The 21,146-nt window shown below is 43.8% G+C and overlaps 1 protein-coding gene across 1 annotated transcript in view; it reads left to right on the top strand.

The window, feature by feature from the left end:
- The window catches only part of kif21a (kinesin family member 21A), a 46,889-nt gene that overhangs the window by 6,474 nt on the left and 19,269 nt on the right, over positions 1 to 21,146 (top strand). The window contains exons 2-12 of the mRNA XM_080002204.1: positions 11,482 to 11,704; positions 13,224 to 13,406; positions 14,946 to 15,086; positions 15,459 to 15,590; positions 16,296 to 16,466; positions 16,843 to 16,958; positions 17,776 to 17,971; positions 18,663 to 18,852; positions 19,302 to 19,368; positions 19,603 to 19,806; positions 20,622 to 20,693. Coding sequence (XP_079858330.1) covers positions 11,482 to 11,704; positions 13,224 to 13,406; positions 14,946 to 15,086; positions 15,459 to 15,590; positions 16,296 to 16,466; positions 16,843 to 16,958; positions 17,776 to 17,971; positions 18,663 to 18,852; positions 19,302 to 19,368; positions 19,603 to 19,806; positions 20,622 to 20,693 — 1,695 coding nt within the window. The remainder of the gene's footprint in view (positions 1 to 11,481; positions 11,705 to 13,223; positions 13,407 to 14,945; positions 15,087 to 15,458; positions 15,591 to 16,295; positions 16,467 to 16,842; positions 16,959 to 17,775; positions 17,972 to 18,662; positions 18,853 to 19,301; positions 19,369 to 19,602; positions 19,807 to 20,621; positions 20,694 to 21,146) is intronic.

Here is a 21,146-nt window from a genome sequence, read left to right as displayed (position 1 = left end):
GCCAAAGCCCGGAGAAAATGCCACGTTTTCCAAATGATCCGTATACCTGTGTACAGGGCCTGAGAGGAAGCGTACTGGATAGCACTCGCCGTGTCGTGCTAATGACATCCTGTGGGCCTGTCAGTGAAATTGCAATCAAAAGCTGATATTTTAGCCATTTTACCATATCTTCATGGAGACATTTTACCATGCTGCGTTCATTAAAACTCCTGTTATGCCAAGATTCCACACATAGCAGACACTGAACACGCAGGATGTCTGGCACATTCAGTTATCAGACTTATCTGAAATACAGGCTGATTTTACGTTGTGCTGGAGGCTGTGGGTGCCAAATGAACCCCACACACACACACACACACACACACACCTACTGCATTCGCGCAGGCAGCTGAGTGTGTATCTGCATATTCATGAGGAGTGAGCAGTTTGAATTTCCATCAGGTGTTATCCAATATGGGACATCTGTGCTAATCTTTATCTATTTATTTATTTATTTGTTTATCTATTTTTTAGCTAATTTGAGCAGACTTAAATGGCAAATATTGCTCCTCCACCAGAGAATCACATTATACGTGAGTCTACTTAACTGGACAGGGATGCAAATGGTAAACCGCCGACCAAAGCTGGCTTTCGCTCGACCTCCGATAACGTGTTTACCTAATCTATTATCGCCTATCTTGTTGCTTGGAAAGCTGCAGATGGCGTCCCGTCTTTTTTTCCAGATACTCCCCCCCCCCCTCCACATTTGGGAGGCTAGCTTTTGTCTCGCTCTCTCAGCCGCTGGCCCACCGTTGACACAGAGATGGGACTCCTGTGTCAACACCACATGGTTGAGTGGCAGTGAAGCCAGGGCCTGACGGGGCGACGGGGTCAGTGGAGGCTGCTCAAAGGAAACGCAGCTCATGACGTGCGACGTGTCACAGTTACTTTCCCAAGTCCGGTGATGGCATCTTTTATTTATTTTTTTGGTCTGGACAGCCTGATATTTTATAATAAACGATAACAACAACAATGTGGACGGTGGCCAAACTTCAAGCAAGAGTGCATTTGCAAAAAACAACAGTAATATGCACCTGTTACTTTAGGTAGGGTCTTAATGATGGGTCTGCATTGCATTGTGGGAAATCCGAGCAGGACGGGTGCTTTTATGTACCTTGCTTGGCTCGTGTTTTGGGAACCAAACTCGGCCTTCAGCTGTTTTCTGTACAAATATCTGTACGTAATCTATAAACGTGTGTTCTGACAACAAATGCATAACTGAATTCAGTTATTTACCTTTTTAAGTAAAATGTATATAATATATATATTTTTTAAAGCATTTCACTCGGTTAAGTTGTGAATGGACATTAAAATATACGTATTAATGAAATGACGCCAGACCAAACTGTATATTCAGTCCAGATAGAACATCAGCCTGGTTCTTAATACACTGGAATTTTACATTCAGGCTTGAGTGTAGAAATGTTGGCATAGTTGTGATGGGTGGAGGTGCTAGGGCGGCAGTAGCTCCGCAGGTAGCGTGGTCGTCTGGCAACCGGAGGGTTGGTGGTTGGGATCCTCTGCTCCTCCTGCCTATCTTGCCGAGGTGTCCATGAGCAAGACCCCCATCCCCCTAAGAGCTCCCGGGGAGCTGGTTGTCTCCTTGCATGGCTGACACCGCCGTCGGTGTGTGAGTGGGTGGATGTGGGTGCATGTGGGTGCAAGTAACATAAAGCACTTTCTATGGCCTTAGTGGCAAATTTACCATTGTAGCGAGTGGGGAGGGGGTGTGGCGTTCTGATAAGCACAGTGGTGGTGTTTTTAGGATCACAGTTGAGACGCTGAACTGGTCCTGACCTCAGCAGTGCTATGTCAGTAGCTGCCACCAAATTGAAAGATTCATTTATTTATTTTTGCTCCAGTTCATCCTTGAATCTGCTTTAATGGTGTGTGTGTGTGTGTGTGTGTGTGTGTGTGTGTGTGTGTGTGTGTGTGTGTGTGTGTGTGTGTGTGTGTGTGTGTGTGTGTGTGTGTGTGTGTGTGTGTGTGTGTGTGTGTGTGTGTGTGTGTGTGTGTGTGTGCTTCCAGTATAATACTACTTATATGCACCCATGATGAAGCACACAGTACTTGTAAGCCTAACAGTCCCCTGCCCCAACAACCTTGGTGTTAACAGCTAGAGACGGTCTGTCCCTGACACCTTCTGGGACATAACCCTGCCCCGCCCGCGCTAAATGACGGAGTGGTCTGCTCTGTGACCCCCGACCCACAGGAAGCAGTAAAGCATTTAATCAACGCTCCGCAGGGAGTATCTGCCAGGTTTGTTTGTTAGGGCCAACTGATCAAACGGCGCAAACCCCACAGTTAGGTATCCAGTGGAAAGTTTTAGTTTGACATGTTTAATGTTGTTCATAAATCCGTTGTTCATAAATTTTCCATGTACTGTAGCTCTTGCACACTCTTGGAAATCAAGCTTTCATTGGAGGTGGCTTTTTTTTTCCTGGTGCCTTTCCCCTTAAATAGTGTTGTGTTTTTTTGTGTTTTTTTTTGGTTTGGGATAAAATTTCAGCTTCTATCCTTTATGCTGTTTATTATCTTTATTTAAATTTTTTTGGTTTGGGATAAAATTCCAGCTTCTATCCTTTATGATGTTTATTATCTTTATTTATTTTTAATTTTTTTGGTTTGGGATAAAATTCCAGCTTCTATCCTTTATGCTGTTTATTATCTTTTTTTTTTTTTTTTGCTGAACAGGAAGAATTTTAGGCGGCATGTGGAGGTTGAGTTTCCTCGTGCTCTATCACCGGATAAGGCTGAGCAAAAACATCTTATGTTGGAGGGATTGAAATTCATGGCAAAGAAGAAAGATGTTTCACTTGTTTGGGCATATGTGTTCTCGATGTTTTAATCTTATATAACACGAAACGAGATATACATTAATCCTCCAGTTTGCATGAAAACGTCTTCTTACCATACAGCATATCACTGTAGGATACAGTTTAAGAAATAACTTCAATTGTTGAATTGTTATAAAATAATAATTGTAAACCTCACACTTGAGGATGCAATTTATTTTGGCGTGTCACTTCTACAAAGTTTTGAGATAGTCATCCCCAGGAGGAAATTCACCACTAAATTGAACCTTATTAAAGGCTATACTTCAACTCTATTTTGCTTATATTATTTGCTGATAACTCAGTTATTTTCTTACTTTGAAGTCTACGGGAAATAGTTCTTCTGGCACTATGGACACTGGATTCTTGAAATGTACAGCTTTACTGTGCCTTTAGCCCTCGGCTGACGAGGATAATGTTTCAAAATTGCCCGTCAAGAAGCGGGATAACCCCAATTTTAGCCCAGGCTTACCTCGACGTTTTCTTTGTGGAATAAACATATTCCATGACTTAGGCCTTCCTCAGTGGGCAAGGGTTTAAAAAAGGTTTAAAATTAGTCCCTGTGAGTCTGAATGGATGTGCGCTTTGATTGGATTTTTGTCTGATTTCCCGGCCGGGATGAGAATGAACCTCCATCACGGAGTCATTTATGGGAGTCGGGAGGCTGAGCCAGCCCAGTCACGCCCGGTCTCTCGACCCCCACCCCCACCCGTTTCTGAGTCCCAACACACCGGCATACAGTAATATCCTGCTGGGATCGGATTATGCCTTTTTTAATTCCTACTTCCATTACCGGTCGCTATGGAAACCTCATTTTTCAATATCCGGGACGGGAAATACCGAGCGCTTTGTGTGTCAGCGGAGCACAGACACAAAGACACCGCTGGTACAATATTCAGAGCGCGAAGCCTTGACAGCGAGACGCGGTTTGTGGCCGACAGCTTCAGTAGATATACTGTAGTATCAGGTTTACTACCAGGTTCCTCCCCTTGATAGTGTTTTTCCTAAAGTCTGATCAAATTTCTTTTCTTTGAACCACATATGGGAGGACACAAAGGCAGCGACTCCGTCCCGGCTGGGTGTTCTCAATGGAGTCGTGACCACCCATACAAACAACGGCTTAGGTTTCAGCGTCTCCTCAAGGATAATCAAGTTACTGTGCACCGTAGATGTGACGTGTGCTGGGAAAACCGGGTCCTGGAGCTAGGGCGTGGTCATTCAGTGTTCCCCATCAAGAATTAAACAATGGCTATAAATGACCTAACAATTAAAACAAAACGGTAGTATTTACACAAACCCTCTGCTCCCGACGCGACCGGCTACCGGGGCAGCGGGCGCCGGTGCCGCGATGGAAGTGAGGGCCGCTGGGGAGGTGGAGCGGCTACGTCTTGTATGAGCATTGTTACCGGACATTTTGACTTTTTTTTTTTTTTTTTTTAAATACACTTTACCAGGGAACAAAATGGTAATTTGGGTGGGGCGGGAATGAAAGAGGTGCCGTTCTCCATAATACATTTATACATGTCAGCGTACCATCACAATGATTTTCAAGCTGTTATTTTAAGGTGCAAAAATTACAGTGAATGCTGACTGGAGCAGTAGAGCAGTCACAGTTTGATTCAACGACCACGTTTCCAACCAAATGTATGAAGATCGTAAACCAATTTTTAGAAATAAAATGCAAATGAAGTGCATTGTCATTATTTGTCTCCACGAATCACAGTTTTCTAATGTCAATGAATTGCTCTTCTTCTCGCCACTAAGGTGGATGTGCATTATTGCCCATTATAGACGCATACTTTGATTGTGGAATAAAATTAACAACAAAAGACAATATTGTTAATCAAAGCACGACTGTTGATTGTCTAAATGAGTTTGTCGTGATTGAGACAGCCCGAGCAGGAGGGGGAGCGGTCATCTGGCAATTGGTTTCTGGTTCGAGGAAATGTGTTGAGATGTACTTGAGCAAGACACTTACCCTGAACTGCTCCCTACTGCACGGCTGCATGAGTGAGTAAATAGGAGGCATTCATTCATTCATTCATTCATTAATAGCTTTGTGTTATCAATGCAGTCCTGTCAACACACCCAAAGGCACAAGGACGTAGCTTGTAATGCACCTTACCCTCGTTTCTTTTTCCCTCTTTGTTACGCTCCATCTCGTTCTCTGCGTCGCTCCCTCACACCAACACACACTTTCTTTCCTTCATACCAGTTTCGTCGTCCCCTCGGTGAAGGGCGGCGGTCGGCCTTCACGGTGCAGCACGGTAGCAGGTGACATCATCTCAAGACTGCTGCTCTCAGCGCTTCTCTGCTCGGAGATCAGCTCATTATCCCCCGTGCACGAAGCACCGGGGGAGGGGCTGCTGCTCTCTCTGTGTTTACCTTGCTTTGATTTTTTTTTTTTAGCACCATTTTAGTGCTCTTACACAGTATTTACTATGTGTTCAATTTATTTTTTATTTTATTCAACTGTGCCGGGGAAAGGGGATAATGCTGTGACTCTGCAGCTTTGGCTGAAGCAATACACAAAAACACACACACACACACACACACCACATAACACACTTTCACACACATCGGTTCTGGGTGCCATGACAGGGGATTTATTGCTTCATTAAAGTAGATACACACAGCACTCTCTCCTTCGCATGGACAACACGTGCGTGCGTGCGTGTGTGTGTGCGGCAGGTCGGGGCGTGTTCCCACGCTCATGGAGATTTTGCTCTGTATGTTTGGTTTGGCCTCATCATCAGCCCCTGCAGTGCATAGCTGAACACCGAGCTCCTGGAGCTGGATCAGAGCGACGTGGATCACAGGGAAATTAGTTTTGACTCCAAATTAAGCACATCAAGATGACAGCGCCTTGAAAACGTTTTGTTGGTGGAGCGTCTGGGTACTACATTCTCTTTATGAAGAAGCTCTTGAACAATGCGGGGTCTTATCTTATCTAAAAAAAAAAAAAATGCTATTGCTGCTTCAAACAGCGTCAGCCAAAAAAAGAATAACAAGCAGAGACATAATTATTATTTCACAATAAGGGCGTGATGCACCGTTCTGCCAATCCTGAAAGACTGCAGAGGTTGAGCTGAAGGCCGGGAGATATTCAACCACATCAGTAGAATACCTCCGATTGTCATTTTATGATATCTTGGGGAAGACTATTGGTGCTTTCCTCCGATACCTGCACACAAGAGATATCTGAGAAACAATCAGTAGTAATGAGGATATAATTACCCAGCAGGCGGAGCCGTTGATTAGAACTGCGAGAACAATCGAAGTTCAGAAGTGGAAAATTCAAGACAACAATTAAACTACGTCACGATTGTAAAATAACAAAACCCCAGAAGATATATACTGTATAGTCTCATTTGATGATATCATATTGATATCAGCGTTTTCTTTATCGGTATTTGCCGGTTTTTGAGCGGGAAAATCTGAAGTCCGACATATTTCAGTCTCTCTGGTCATAATGTCCGGTGAAAATTCCGTCCAAGCACATTTTGAATTGGTGCTGGGGGGATCATTTCAATAAAAAAGTCAACGGATCTGTTCATTTTCACGCTGGGTAAGTTGCAATGGGAAGCCAATCAGGTTGGACGATTTAAGCTGATCTGAAAGCTTCACCTCTGACCAATTAGGTTTGTCGATATAGAGCTAAGCCCCGCCCCCTCTCTGGTAAACAGGTTGTGCTTGTAAACACAGTAAACACACACGGAGCGGAGACAGCCACAGCGTCTACAACTCTGAGGAGAAGCAGAAAGATGATGTGTCCTTGGGACACATACATCCATAGTTTGGTGGGTTTTTTTTGGTATATTTAAGTTCCGACCAGAAGCAGACGGTAAATATTTATTGTGTAAAAGATGTCGACGGGGCGTCCCGACGAAGACGGACAACACCACAAACTTTATCTATTTAGACCTACTTGCCATATTTATTTTGTTTTTCAATTTATCAAAAATGTATTTTAGTGAAATGTTAATTAAAGCGGCTGCACGTGTTACTTATTGTTCACGAATGGAAATCCTTTGATTTCAAGCGGTAATATTCGTACATTTTATTTATTTATATTGAACGGGGCTCAACTGACAGGACTTATTTCATTTTAAATATTGAGTAAAAAATGTCATGCATCTCCATGCCTTGATGATGTCATTCTCTATACAACCTGCTTATCAGTTGTTTTTAAGCTCAATAAACACAGATAATATTTGACCGGAATCTCTCACATTTGTCGGGGATATTGAAATCTCCCAGGACACGTTGACCGGCACCAGTTTTTCTAATGGAAACTCTGATTGATATATCATCCCTGCCCTAGTTCAGCCAATGGACGCCACATCATCTGCAAGCCCACGGTGCAGTCGGCACAGAATGGAAATGAAGTTTACGGTCTCTGGTCTCGGGATGTGGCTTCATGAGTTTGTGCCTGGAACAGTTGGTGCGTGAGGGAAAAATAAACCACAGGCCTCTCTGTGGCCTCCGCCACCTGAGGCCGCTCACCGTCTTCAACCTCTGACCCCGGCTGACCTTGTCACCTCCACTTTTCCGCCTACTCCCAAAACCCAGTGCATCTAAATTTACTCAAAACATTCTGAGTCACTCAGAATGTGTCTACAACAGCCTGACTTGATACAATAAATCTCCATTTACGTTTTATAAGTTGTTCCACTTTGACATGACCGGTGGTTGATATTCTATTAAAAAAAAAAAAAATTTACTGGATGACCTTCATTTAGGAGTAATTCCCCAGAAACGGCTTTATGAAGTAATACAGTCTTCATTTTCATGCTTTTAATTCTCAAGTTCACCTGAACAAACGGCTTCCTCTTGGTGCAGGCAGATAGGTTTACTGACACTTATTTTCCAGTACGATGGCCATTTAAGTGTAAGGGGGTTGTTTTGACTCTTTTTTTTTTTTAACTATACTATTTTCTGCTTCAATTGGACCTATTATGCTCCTTTTCACAAAGTTAATATATGGTCTCTGAGGTCCCCGAAACATGTTTTAAAATTGTTTTTTGTTTTTTTTTCTGAAAATTCCACTCAGATCATGCATTCGAGACATTCTAACACGCGTCCCATCCACCCTGTCTGAAAACGGGCTGTTTGAGTGGGAGGAGCCCCCCCCCCCCCCCCCCCCCCCCCCCGAGGCCCCTGGTTATGGGAGCCAGTGGCATTTGAGCGTGCCTTCCGGGTTTCGTTGTATTTACCTGGGATGCGGCCGGGCTTTGGGCTTTTCATTCTGTTACGGAAACGTTGGAAAAATAAAATAAATGTATGCGTCGCCACGCTACAGTCAAGTTAGTGCGCACACACACACACACACACACACACACACACACACACGCACACTGGTGTCTGGAACAGTGTGGAGCTTGGAGCCCAGCAGATAAGGCGGGGCTTGGGGCTTTTTTGTTTCATTCAATTGGGGAACCGTCGTATAAAATACGGCCGAATCTACGGTTTTCTTTGGAGAGACACGGCGCAGATCGCGTGCCGCAGTGTGTTCTTTAAAATACTTACATTTCCCTCTTCTGCAGTTTTGTCACAGACAGTTGGTATTAATTCCTCTTTCTCTGAAAAGATTTGTGCTGGCCTCTGCAGCCAGCAGAGCACTTCCCGTGCTCATCTCCGATGCCAGCGGGGGCGCTCCGGGCGTGGGTGCAGTCACTCAGATGGAGGGTGGTTTTAATTCTGTGTCAGTAGGCCCATCAGAGGCCCCAAAATGTACGTGCACGGGAGCTGAAAAAGTGAGTTTTGCATAATAAGCCCCCTTTCTTCTGGGTAAGTTATTGGGGTGCCCTGGGGGGGGTTGTGTTGTGGAAGGGCTGTTGAAGAAGATGGGATTACACAGACAATTTAGCACGCTAAGTAGTTGAAAACAAAAGAGTCTCGACGGTAACGGGCAGGGGATTAGATTTCTACAACATTCTAAGAGTGAGGGGGAAATGCCTAATAGCGGAAAAGAGGATATGGTGAATTACATATGCAATCTACTGTAATTGATTTTCTGACTGCCATTAGGTTCATAATACATTGTGACAGGATCTAATTTAGGGATTCAATCCACTGCACATCTGCCCGAAGAAGCCATCCACCACATCTGTTCACTTCATTCTTTCTGCATACACTGACCCATGGAATGTTTCCCAGATATAGGATTTAATATATACGGTTACATAGAATGTCTGTCTGTGTAATCTATCAGATACGAAAATATGTCAGACAATATTATACCAAGAGGTGTAGGGGTGGGTGTGTGTGTGTGTGTGCCTTAGCAACACATTAAAAGATACACTGAGAATAAAGCTACGAGATGAGGTCGTACATGCTGCACATAGTGCACATCACAAACATTACAAAATGTACCTGTGTGCCAAGACACAAATGCACATATGGAACTAGCACATGATGATTACTATAATTAGCACTTGCCTGTCGCAGAAACATTGCACAGTTTTGAAACTGAATTACCCAAATTATATTTGGATATGATATGTCTGGTGAGTACGAGAAGTAAATACTAGACTAGGGAGAGGAAATAATCGTAGACTTTCAACAATTTTTAGCCTTGTTTCAGTGTTCACGGAACACATACAACATTAGGAATAAGTAAGACAATAGACTTTTTTTTTTTTTTTTTTTTTTTTTTTTAAGTCCCATGGGAATATCTTTATCAAGGGAGCCCTGGCCAAAACCGCAATACAGTGTTGCAAAGAAATCAAAACACATAAAACACAACAGTTCTCCGTATCCTAATGCCCGCAGCGGCCTCAACGCGCCTCTCTGCAGGCGGTTCTAGTCTGCAGGTGCAGCGAACGGGAAGACCTGTTTGCCAAGTTCAGTGTGAACCTTCGGGGTGTCATTTCAACGTTAAACCTACTTGCTTGTTTTGTGCAAAACATACCCACAAAGTAGGAGGGAAGCAGGCTGAGCAGCACAGCCTCATTTGCAATGTCCCAATGGGTAAATGAAGGCCGCTCACTCACTCTGGCGTATGAAATGGTGGGTGAGATATTTGCAGCCTGTAGCAAACCACACTGTGATAGACATTTATGAAAAATATTTAGAGCACACCTCCCCAAATGTAATATATATAGTTTTTATTTTGCTTTCACGAGTGCTCAGCTCCCCCATATTGCAAACACTGTTTATGGAGGTGATCAAATGGCATCTAATCTAATAATACCTGATATTACCAAATATGTATTAATAATAATAATAATAATAATAATAATAATAGTAATAAGGAAAACTTAGTGAAAAACGTGAAACTCAGGGATATTTTTATCTTGTTCCAGCGGCATTGGCATTTTTCGTGCTGCCCGCCCGGGGCAGGGATGCCTGTACCGAATATTAATCAAACGTTGCATGACATCCATGCAGGACATTGCTTCTCTCCCTCCGTTCCCCTTCTCCGCTGCTGTCTGGGTCAAACGGCCGGCGGTGTAATCCGCCGTTGCCGTGGCACTGCGGCGCTGGGATCCAGTGTCGCGGAGATGGACACAATAGCGGCGCTGTTCTCTGCTTCCAGCATTATTCTTCCCCCGTGCACACTGTGGGTACAATGTGGCCCTTATGCCCAGCAGGCCTCACGGTCAGGTGCTTTCTTATTCTCAGCCACTTTCTCTATCTCCCCGCTCTTTCGCAGGCCTGCCAGAAGATGTCTTTCATGGTGCCTGTCAGCGTGTCCAGACAGAAGCTGTTTTTTGGGGTTTTTTTTTTTTCCTCTCTTCTTTCCAAAAGAATGCCCACAGTCCAGTAGGCTCTGGTTTGAAAAATAAAATTAAAAAACAATAAAAAAACGTTCAACTCCGAGGAAAATGTCGTCATTATCTGTTTGTGAACACACAGAAATGAATGGGCCCCGTTGACCTCGCCGAGGAGACGCGTGAAACAGTTCTCTGTGGCTTTTGTTTTCGTGGTGTGAATGAAGTCTGAGATTGAAGAGGTGTGGCTCTCGTTAAAAGTGTGGATTCCGGCCGTTGGTGGCCCTCCCTGTGCTCGATTCCTGCCAGTTGAACCTTCTTTCTCTTAAATTAATCTTTCTCTCTCACACACGCACGCACACACACACACACACACACACACACGCACAATATCCACATCTGACCACTTAATCCATGGCCAGATTTCAGTTGGCCAGCGTTTCAGAGGGCATTACTGACTTTGAGCATTGGATCTTTGTCAGAAATGCGGATCACATATTAACCCATCTGGCGGGTTTAATGGAGTGAAGTATCTGGTCACAGTAGCCCTAGGGAGGAGTGTTGACTCTTCACGTATAACAAAAATAGAATTATTGAAGAAATAAATTCATAAATGAGAATTTTTATTTTATTTTTTCCAATTAATGTTTGGAAAGTCAACTTTTTATCCAGTTAGCAAATATTAAATACAACTGGATTATACAGTCCACTGGTCACGTATTTGTATTACCGCTTATACCGCTCAATACAACGGTAGATTGAAGTTTTATTTTTTTCTCAAAGCGTCCTGTCAACTTTATTTTTAACTGTGCTATATAAATAAACATGGTCATGTCTATTTTTATATTTAATAGCCTTTCTTTTTCTTTTTCTTTTTTTTTTTTTGCTTCCAGGATTCGTCCCCAGCTGCCCCGGGAGAAGATCGAGGGATGCCACATCTGTACGTACGTGATGCCGGGGGAGCCACAGGTGATCCTGGGGAAGGACAAGGCCTTCACCTACGACTACGTGTTCGACATGGACTCCCAGCAGGACGCCATCTACGCCAACTGCACGGAGAAGCTGATCGAGGGCTGCTTCGAGGGCTACAATGCCACCATTTTTGCCTACGGACAGGCAAGTCCTGGTCAAAATGACGATTTTTTTCAAATGAATTCTTTATTATTTTCTTTTAATAATTTTAAATTTTAGGTGTATTTTCTTAAATGCAGCCTATTTATTATGTTCTTTTTGTATATATTTGTCATATTGGCGAAATAGGTTAACTAAATATGAAGCTTTTTGGAATACTAATACTAATACTACTTTGGAATACTTTGCACTCGTAGTTGCTCCGCAGGCCGCACAGGTTCTTGCGTGCGTGTGTGTGTGTGTGCATGTACATTGTGAGAAGGGTTAGGAAGTGGTGACTGTTGACATTATGTAAAAGGAAAAGATTTGGTGGAATTTAGCCTACAGTGATCGTATTAGCAGACCTGCTGGGGTACTTTTTTTTTTTTTTTTTTTTTTTTTTTTTTCTTTAACTTCTTCTAAATCTCCTACTTTGGCATGGCCGTGCAGGGTAATGCCGTACATGTTTGCATGTTGAAGCAATGTGTTTAATCACGAGTGAAGCACGGGCCTTATAATCCTCCAAAGAACTTCTGGGGCCAGAAATGGCTGTCTCTGCTGATTAGTGTGAGTTTGGTGGGGTTTAGTTTTCCTGTGATAGGTGCTGATCCTGCAGATGGGAGATTGGAAGAGCCTTCCCTCAGATCACTGACACTCTGCTTTCTTTCGTAATACCCCTTTACCCCCCTCCTTTTCACCCCTCACCCATTTTTCTTCCCCCCCAAGTCTACCGAATGGAAATGACATGAAAGTTTGAGCCCTCGCCCCCGTTTTTGACACTTGTGTTGCCTTGACAACGCGGCTCCCGCTGCATGGCACTCCTGCGGGGGTTCAAGTGCAAAGACAAGAGGGGGTTTGTCGTCATGGTGGGAATCTAAAATGGGCGCCGTTGCGTGCAAACGCCCCTCGGATGGCTCCTCGTTTTTAATGAGCGCTCGTGTTAACCCGCATCTGCTCTTTTACTGTCCCCGCCGCTGCTGGCCTACTTGTGCCTGCATCCCTGTGCACGTTGATGTGCGGCCCGTGCACCAGTGGCTGTGGGGTTTGGCACTGTAGTACCTGGCATGCGTCAGATCCGCTTGCCCGCGTGGCTTTACAGGGACTAATCTAGGTTTTGACTGACCCCGCTCAAAGGCTTTTTTTATTTTTTATTTTTTTTTTTTTTGGAGCTCTGCCTCCTCGAGTTATGGATGAGGTTCAAAAACAGGCTTCAAATACACAAGACTGGCATGCAGAGTAGACATTCAGTCAGCTGTGCAAGTCACCATTGGATCGTTGTAGACAGGATGCATAGGTGAAAGAAAATCATAATTTTCCTTTGTATACATTAGTGTATACAGTGTCGAAAACACAAAAGCAAAAGGGCTTCAGCATCGCTCATATTTCTGTGATATATGTTTGATATTTTTGGTGTCATATTAGTATTCTCTGGTACATCCTCCTATGTACCTTTCTGGTATTTGAACTGATATCCATATTGTTGCTGGTAATGTCCCGGGCTTACATCTCCTCTTGTCCAATCCAGACGGGCTCAGGGAAGACCTACACCATGGGCACGGGCTTCGACGTCGACATCCAGGACGAGGAGCTGGGCATCATCCCCCGGGCCGTGCACCACCTGTTCATGGGCATCGAGGAGCGGCTGCAGGCTGCCAAGGACCAGGGACGCCCGGTCCCCGAGTTCAAAATCAACGCTCAGTTCCTTGAGGTACCCCCCCTTACCGCTTACCTACACATTAGCCTCTTAACCTACATGATGTGCCCATCTATTCGGCTGTTTATTGGCCTGATACGTGGACGTGACAAGGTCCTTGAGCAGGCAGTAGTAGTCACTGTGGATTAACGCATCGGCTAAATGACCGAATGTAAAGGAACATGGTTTTGGCTCTCAGCGCCAGAAGCTCATGAGTTTTACGCGGCGCTTTGAGGTCGGGCTGGTGACACCTCTCATTTAACAGGCTTTCACAACATTGGTTCGAAATACCTCCACTCACCATTGACCTGCAGCAGCTGTCATCTCGGGGTTGGGGGTGTTAACATGTGGGCATGACAGTTCAGTTGTGGCTGCCTGTCAAGCCGAGAGCGTTTCAAAGTTTGGAGTGTTTTGAGACAATGCTTCGACCATATGGTCTTAAACATTACGTTCTCAAACACAGCAGATGGAAATCACAGAATCTACTCGAAAGCCCGTATGAGGTCGACCTGAATGATGCATGGAAATTGCATTTTGTACACTGCTCTCAAATCCAAAATATGAATATATTATTAAAATAACAAATTAATGGTCTTAATTAAAATGTTGTATTTCAGTTTTTTTTCTTTCATGTTTAGGCGACTATCAACAGAGCATAAAGGAACGCATGATATATATTTTTATTGGAAGAATTTAATTTTTTTTTTATATATTTGTTTATGGCAACGTGAAAAAGCTCAGTTTCCCTCTAAGAACACTGTATTGTTATGATTCTTTAACTAGAGCTGTCTCTGGATTATCAGCCTTGAACAGAGGGCTTCTCAGTTTGAAATGAATGTTGAAGGTTTAGTTCTAAGCCCTCCTAATCTCAGCCGCCGAAATTATCCACATACTTTGGAATTTATTATAGGAAATAAGATGCTTAAAGTGTTTTTATGTCCTGGGGTGTCAAACAACAAAAAAATGACATAGTTAATTATTCATATTCATATATCAGTAACGTTAAGTGAACTTTTTTACTAATTAGAGCAAAAGCATTTAAACATAACAATTCTCAAAAGGTTTCCATGTGGGTATGCAAAAAAGTTATTATATTTAAAGTTTGCTTTTCAAAGAGCTTTTATTTTTATTTTTATTTTCTCCCAAGCCTTAAAATTGCACAATAAAAAAACCCACACATGTTTTGACTGTATGAAATAAGTCATATTTTTAGTCATGTTGTCCAGCTAAGTGTGCAGAACATATCTGCATTAGTCTGTAGACGACAGACGGCTCACAGATTTCTATTAGAGAAGCAGGTGCTTGCTGGTAATGACTTGGTGTGTCTGCCCCGTCCTGCAGCTGTGGAACAAGGAGGCACAGTTATCTCTTGAATAACATCCATGTATAATGGATTTGTTGTTACAACAGACGTAGAAATGCATCGGCCGTTGCTCATATGCCAGTCCTTGATAAAAAGGTGTGTGTGTGTGTGTGTGTGTGTGTGTGTGTGTGTGTGTGTGTGTGTGCGTGTGCGCGTGCGTGCGTGCGCGCGCGTGCGTTCCTCCCTTCCAGCTGTATAATGAGGAGGTGCTGGATCTCTTTGACTCTGTCCGAGACATGAAGCAGAAATCTCACATCAAGATCCACGAGGACGCCACCGGAGGAATCTACACAGTGGGCGTGACCACACGGACGGTGTCCTCCGAGGAAGAGGTGTGTGTCCCAGTATGACAAGATAACACTTTTTTACCCCCTGGGTGGGGGAATTCAGGATGGGCTTTAAAAGGCAATGATCTACCTATACGATGTTTGAAAGCAATCTGTACTGTGCATACAAAACAACAAACAAACAAAATGCAAACAAAAGGAGATTGCAGAGCAGAGATGCGATCCAGGACAACTTTATAAAAGGCAATGGAACTCTTTCTTGAGTGTTTATTTGCTTTCCAGACAAAAGAAAATTTTCAAAAATATCACACTTTACAAATCCAGTCCTTTATTGAGAATTGAAAGATGTGGTCCTACTGTCCAGTGTTTTAAATCTTAAACACCAAAAAGTGAGCCTCTGCTGTTGCACCCACTCAGATGATGCAGTGCCTGAAGCTGGGCGCTCTGTCTCGCACCACGGCCAGCACCCAGATGAACGTCCAGAGCTCCCGCTCCCACGCCATCTTCACCATCCACCTGTGCCAAGTCCGCGTCTGTGCCTCCGACAATGTATGCGGCACGTCCACCACCCCTTCGGCTCTTAATTCACCGTGGTCATCCGAATGAAGCTTTTGTCATGATGTGCCATACGCACGGTAGCCGACTGTAGACATCCTTCAGATTTTAGTCATACAGGCAATAGAGTTGGAGATAAAAACACATATAATAATAACTGTTATAATAGTAACTGCATACAAAGTTAAATAGAAATGTTAGGAAAAAATTAAATGTCATAATGATAAATCAATAATAATAAGTGTAGTAAAAAAAAAAAATCACAACACTGAAGTTAAGAAATGCTAATTACTTAATTGTGATTTATATGGTGTCATTAACAAGTTTACAGTACATTTTATTTTATTTTTTTTTTAGGTGAGGAAAAATAATGCCAATGTTCCGTTTCATAAAGTGCAGCAATACATTTTTTCTTTGAAGATTGTGATCCACTTAGACACAGATCTGTATTGTCGGCAATTGACGCCGATATCAGTTTTCTAATCTGTCATTGTACATTTTCAATTTCATTTTAATGGAAAATTTCCATTTGCTTTTCATGATTAATTCATTCTTTTACCGTACTTTTCTATTTGGAGCACGGCTCCGCGTATCAGACCGTTTGAATGCACAAGTTGTAACCACGGTGACCACACATTTGGATCTTGACACAGTGTTGTATTGTGTCATTGAGAGCTTTGTATTCCATCTGACCTTCAGCAAGACAACGAGACAGACAACAGGGTTTCCAACGGCAACTCGGAGGTGGAGGAGTTTGAGACGCTGACGGCCAAGTTCCACTTCGTGGATCTGGCCGGCTCTGAGAGGCTGAAGAGAACCGGAGCCACGGGCGAGCGGGCCAAAGAGGGCATCTCCATCAACTGTGGCCTGGTGAGCCTTCCCAGGTTGTTGGTTGGATTTCCTGTTGTTGGAGTGCCACCTAGTGGTCCGTTTTTGTAACGGTCTAGTATGGCACAAGACCAGTTATGAAGAAGCACTGTAGTCAATCAGAATCGACACATAAGGCTGACCGAGAAAAAAGAATTAAAGAAAAAAACAAAGAACAAAAAAAACAAACAAAAAAACTATGCCTAATATAATGGGAGATTACCCTGGGAATGTCATGTCTGTCTCCGATGGCCTTTTACCTTACGTTTGCCACGTTTGATAACATAGTGTTTAAGAATAGAGACGTGGTGTCATGAAAAACACATCGATGTGCTTTTTCTCCTCCGTCTCACACTAATATTTTCCTTGTGTGTGGAAGCTTGCTCTGGGGAATGTAATCAGTGCTTTGGGAGACAGGAGCAAGCGGGCCTCCCACGTGCCTTACAGAGACTCCAAACTCACCAGGCTTCTGCAGGATTCTCTAGGAGGAAACAGGTTGGTGGAGAGTTAAAGGAAAACTTAAAAAAAAATAATAATAATACGTTTTTCACCCAAGCCTTATTCTTCCATCGGGCCCTTAGAGAGCCTGTGTTGGCTTCATCGTTCCAGACGTGGAGTGTGTGAGTGTGTGAGTGTGTGAGTGTGTGAGTGTGTGAGTGTGTGAGTGTGTGAGTGAGTGTGTGTGTGTGTGTGTGTGTAGGAGCAAACTGGGGAAAATAAAGCAGAGTAAATAGAAGGTTGGCGCGTGTATACAACATGAGTTCCCTTTAACTTTAACTGTCTTTGAGGGATGCCAGTGCGGCTTAAAAGAAAGGATCAAAGACATTTTACAGTGCATGGGAACTCCTCCCCAAACTGTTTTAAAATTAAATATGCCTGCATGCAAGATCGCAAGAGGAGCCTGATATAGACAGGCTAGGCCTTTATAACATGTTAAAATATATTAACCTTAAGAAATGAAATAAACATTTCTGCACATTTCAAATGACAAGCGGTTATGCACATTCTTTGTCCTATCAGACTATATATAATTTCTTCTCTTCTTTCTTATTTTTATTTATTTCCTTACCTTTTGCACAGTTTCTCTTTTGCCTGCAAATCAGCATTTGTACAATATAATGATGGACGATGAATCTAAAAATGACTGGAATCATCCTTTACACACAAAGGGTTGATTCTTCACGTGTATAGGCATCTATCCTGCATTTGCATCGTCGAACGTGGCACGTCCCCATAAGTAGCATTTAAAGCCCGAGCCCATGACATCCCAGCGCTTCAGGACACACTGACGCCCCCTGTTCCTCCTCTCCAGCCAAACGGTGATGATCGCCTGCATCAGCCCGTCGGACCGCGACTTCATGGAGACGCTGAACAGCCTGAAGTACGCCAACCGGGCCAGGAACATCAAGAACAAGGTGATGGTGAACCAGGACAAGGCCAGCCAGCAGATCAGCGCGCTCAGGACGGAGATAGCGCGGCTGCAGATTGAGCTGATGGAGTACAAGACGGTGAGCGCTTCGCGCGCCGCTCTCCTTCTCCGGCCGTGCCGATCGGTGTGCCAAGCACAGTTTTCTATTTTAGACGTAGGTTATTCTGTTTTACGTCTCGAAACAGGTGCGTATGGAACGGGGACACTTTCTCCGTCACCCTCTCCCCGATCACCCCCCTAATCCTAAAGAGTCGAGGAGTCGTGCCCCGTTCCTCCCTGCCACGGCCCCGCGCTGGCTTTAGTTGTTTGTTTCGGAGGGACCAGGCTCGCCCCTCCGTGTTCGCGTCTGAGTCCGGATGTGGACGATTCACACACATAACATATATATTTATGATTCCCCATTGAAATGTCATCCCCGTGCGTTTTGTAAGCTTCTATCTCTTTTATCCTGTTATTGTAATGCACACTGACTGACACAAAAAAAACATCCAAAACTAACGACTGCTCGACTTGAAGAATCTCAGTCGACTGACGGGTTTCCGGGGCAGCCCTATTATTTTACCCATCATATGCATTCCTCGGTTAAAAAATTAATTATTGATTCAAAATTTCTGTGTTTTAAGGACAACGCCTAAATGTTCTTAATACAAGTCCGTTGACATTTGTCCTACATTTTAATTGAATGCCCACTGCTGTGAGCATCTACCTCTACAATTAAACACAACAAGCATTTTAACAGGCCTTCCTAACCGTCCCTGTCCTCACCGCAGGGCAAGCGCATGGTGGGTGAGGACGGCCTGGAGAGCTTCAGCGACATGTTCCACGAGAACGCCATGCTGCAGACCGAGAACAGCAACCTGCGGGTGAGGGTGAAGGCCATGCAGGAGACGGTGGACGCCCAGAGGGCCAGGCTCACTCAGCTGCTCAGCGACCAGGCCAACCAGGCTCTGAGCCGGGCGGGTAGGGACCGGCCGCATGACACTCTGTTAAACTCATTCAACAGATTGACGCAACCGATTCATTCCTGTATCTTTTTTTTTTTTTCTCCCCATCGGCTCAGTTTTGGGTTCTTATTTTATTTAAATAGAAAATTGCAAAAGTCGTTTTGTTTCTTGAGAAATGACTAACCACAAAAATGAAAAATAAAATAAAATAAAAAAGGACGAAGAGATATATTGAATTACGGGTGCTCATCAGACCTGCAAACGATGTTACTTTTCCACCTTTAGCCCTAAAATGCTCAGAAAATATATACATACGAAATGTTTTCCATCTGGGCTCCAGGAGGTTTTGGGGTGCATGGGCTTTGGTATGTCTTACTATCTGTGTTTACATGAGATGATAAGTGATTTAATGTCTGTAATTCTGTCCGGCTGCAAATGTAATTCCATGTGTTTTATTTGACCAAGGTGAAGGAGGAAGTGAGGAAATAGGCAACATGATCCAGGGCTACATTAAAGAGATTGAGGAGCTCAGGTAATGTGAATAGTGTGTTCCGTTTCCTGGCACACGCTTTTGACTCGTTTTACAAAGGGAATCATCTAAAACTCAGTGTAATAAACTCACTTAACATCAGTAGTACCCTAATGCGGGCAGCAATAAAAAGTACTTGATATTTAAAATAAGCTTATCTTAACACAAATGAAATGTTGCGCAGTGCCTGGGAATTGGATTTAACTCCAGTACATTTTCTCCACCACCCCCCTTCAGGGCCAAGCTCCTGGAGAGCGAGGCCATGAACGAAAACCTGCGCAAGAACCTGACCCGCGCCTCCTCCCGCCAGTCCTACTACGGAGGCCCCGGGGCCTTCTCCGGCACGCTGATGGCCCCCGAGAAGGAGACGTCGGACATCATTGAGCTCGCCAAGAAGGACCTGGAGAAGCTCAAGAAGAGGGAGAGAAAGAAGAAGAAAAGGTAGTGTAGGGCATCCTCGTCCTCTCCGCCGCGGCCCGTGTCCCAAGGGGTTTCAATTGGTACAGGCTCTGGTTTGCACCAACTGGAGGGTGTAGCTCACGGTGCTTGGTCCTCTGTCATTTGCTCCCAAACTTTTATCAGAAAAGGATTTTTGTTTTTTTTTTGTTTTTTTTTGTTTTTTGGGGGTACGTCGCAATGAAATGGGATTTGATCACAGACATGTTTTTTAATTATGAGATAAGGCCCACTCAGGTTTTTAGAATTTTAGTCCTGATCCCATGTAGGTCGGTGGCTAGAGTTGGGTGGAGGGTGAGTCCAACAAAAATGTTTATTGTAGAGATGGACCGAATGGGGGGAAAAAAAACAAAAAAACCCCACCAAAAAAAACCCGAAATAAAATGTTCAATATCCATGTAAAATATTAAAACCCAATCCCCGGTCTGGCAATTTTGACGTCACCAGATCATCATTATTGAAATTGAATTTGTTTTTCTCAAGCACGTTTCTGTGCGTCGATACAGCCCGGTCTCACGAGGTCATCATCAAAAAGTGACACTTTTGCAAAAATAATAAATAAATAAATAAATCGATTTTTATTTTATTTTATTTTTTTGTATCAATGCCCTGTTTTAGTATCGGAGCAATACCATTATCTATATCAGCACATCCATTCTATGTGGTGGTTTTCTTCTCTTCGATTACGTTTTCCCGGCCTCTGAGTTGCGGCGCTCTGACCAATCTTGCCCTCCACTCTCCCTTCCTTCCTTTGCCCCCCTCGCTTCCTTCGTTCCTTTGACCTTCACCCCTTCCCGAAGACTCCAGCAGCTGCTGGAAGAGCGGGAGCGTGAGGAAGGGGAGGTGGTGGTCGAAGAGGTGGCGGACGGCAGGTCTGTTACAACTTCCACTCCCTGTGGCTGTTGCCGTCCCCTGCTTCCGCTAATTCACCATTTAAAGTTTTTTTTTTTTTTTTGTTTGTTTTGTTTTGGGTTTTTTTCTTTCTGTTCGACAGGTAGTTGTCACTCCTGGAGTAAAACCTGCTTCTGTAGCTGCACTTTACCGAGCAAAAAAACCCCCAAAAACGGCTTATTGTTGAGCATTCACCGAGACTGAACTCCCTCATAACCCCGCTCCCTGGTTTTGATCCGATAGAGCCTGCTTGGATCAAGGCCTTGAACCTTGAACACCTTTTAAGTTCTGTGTCCGGGTTGGACTTTGTTCTGTTGCATTATAATATTCTGCTTCATCATTAAAACTCTCACGCTATGTCCCAACTTGCTGTTACACTACGATTATAATGCCAGTGTTTCCCATACGTTGATTTATTTGTGGCGGCCCTCCAC

Source organism: Zeus faber (assembly GCF_960531495.2).
Source record: "Zeus faber genome assembly, chromosome: 6".
In the NCBI taxonomy this organism is placed as follows: Eukaryota; Metazoa; Chordata; class Actinopteri; order Zeiformes; family Zeidae; genus Zeus; species Zeus faber.
This window is presented reverse-complemented; position numbering and strand designations above follow the sequence as displayed.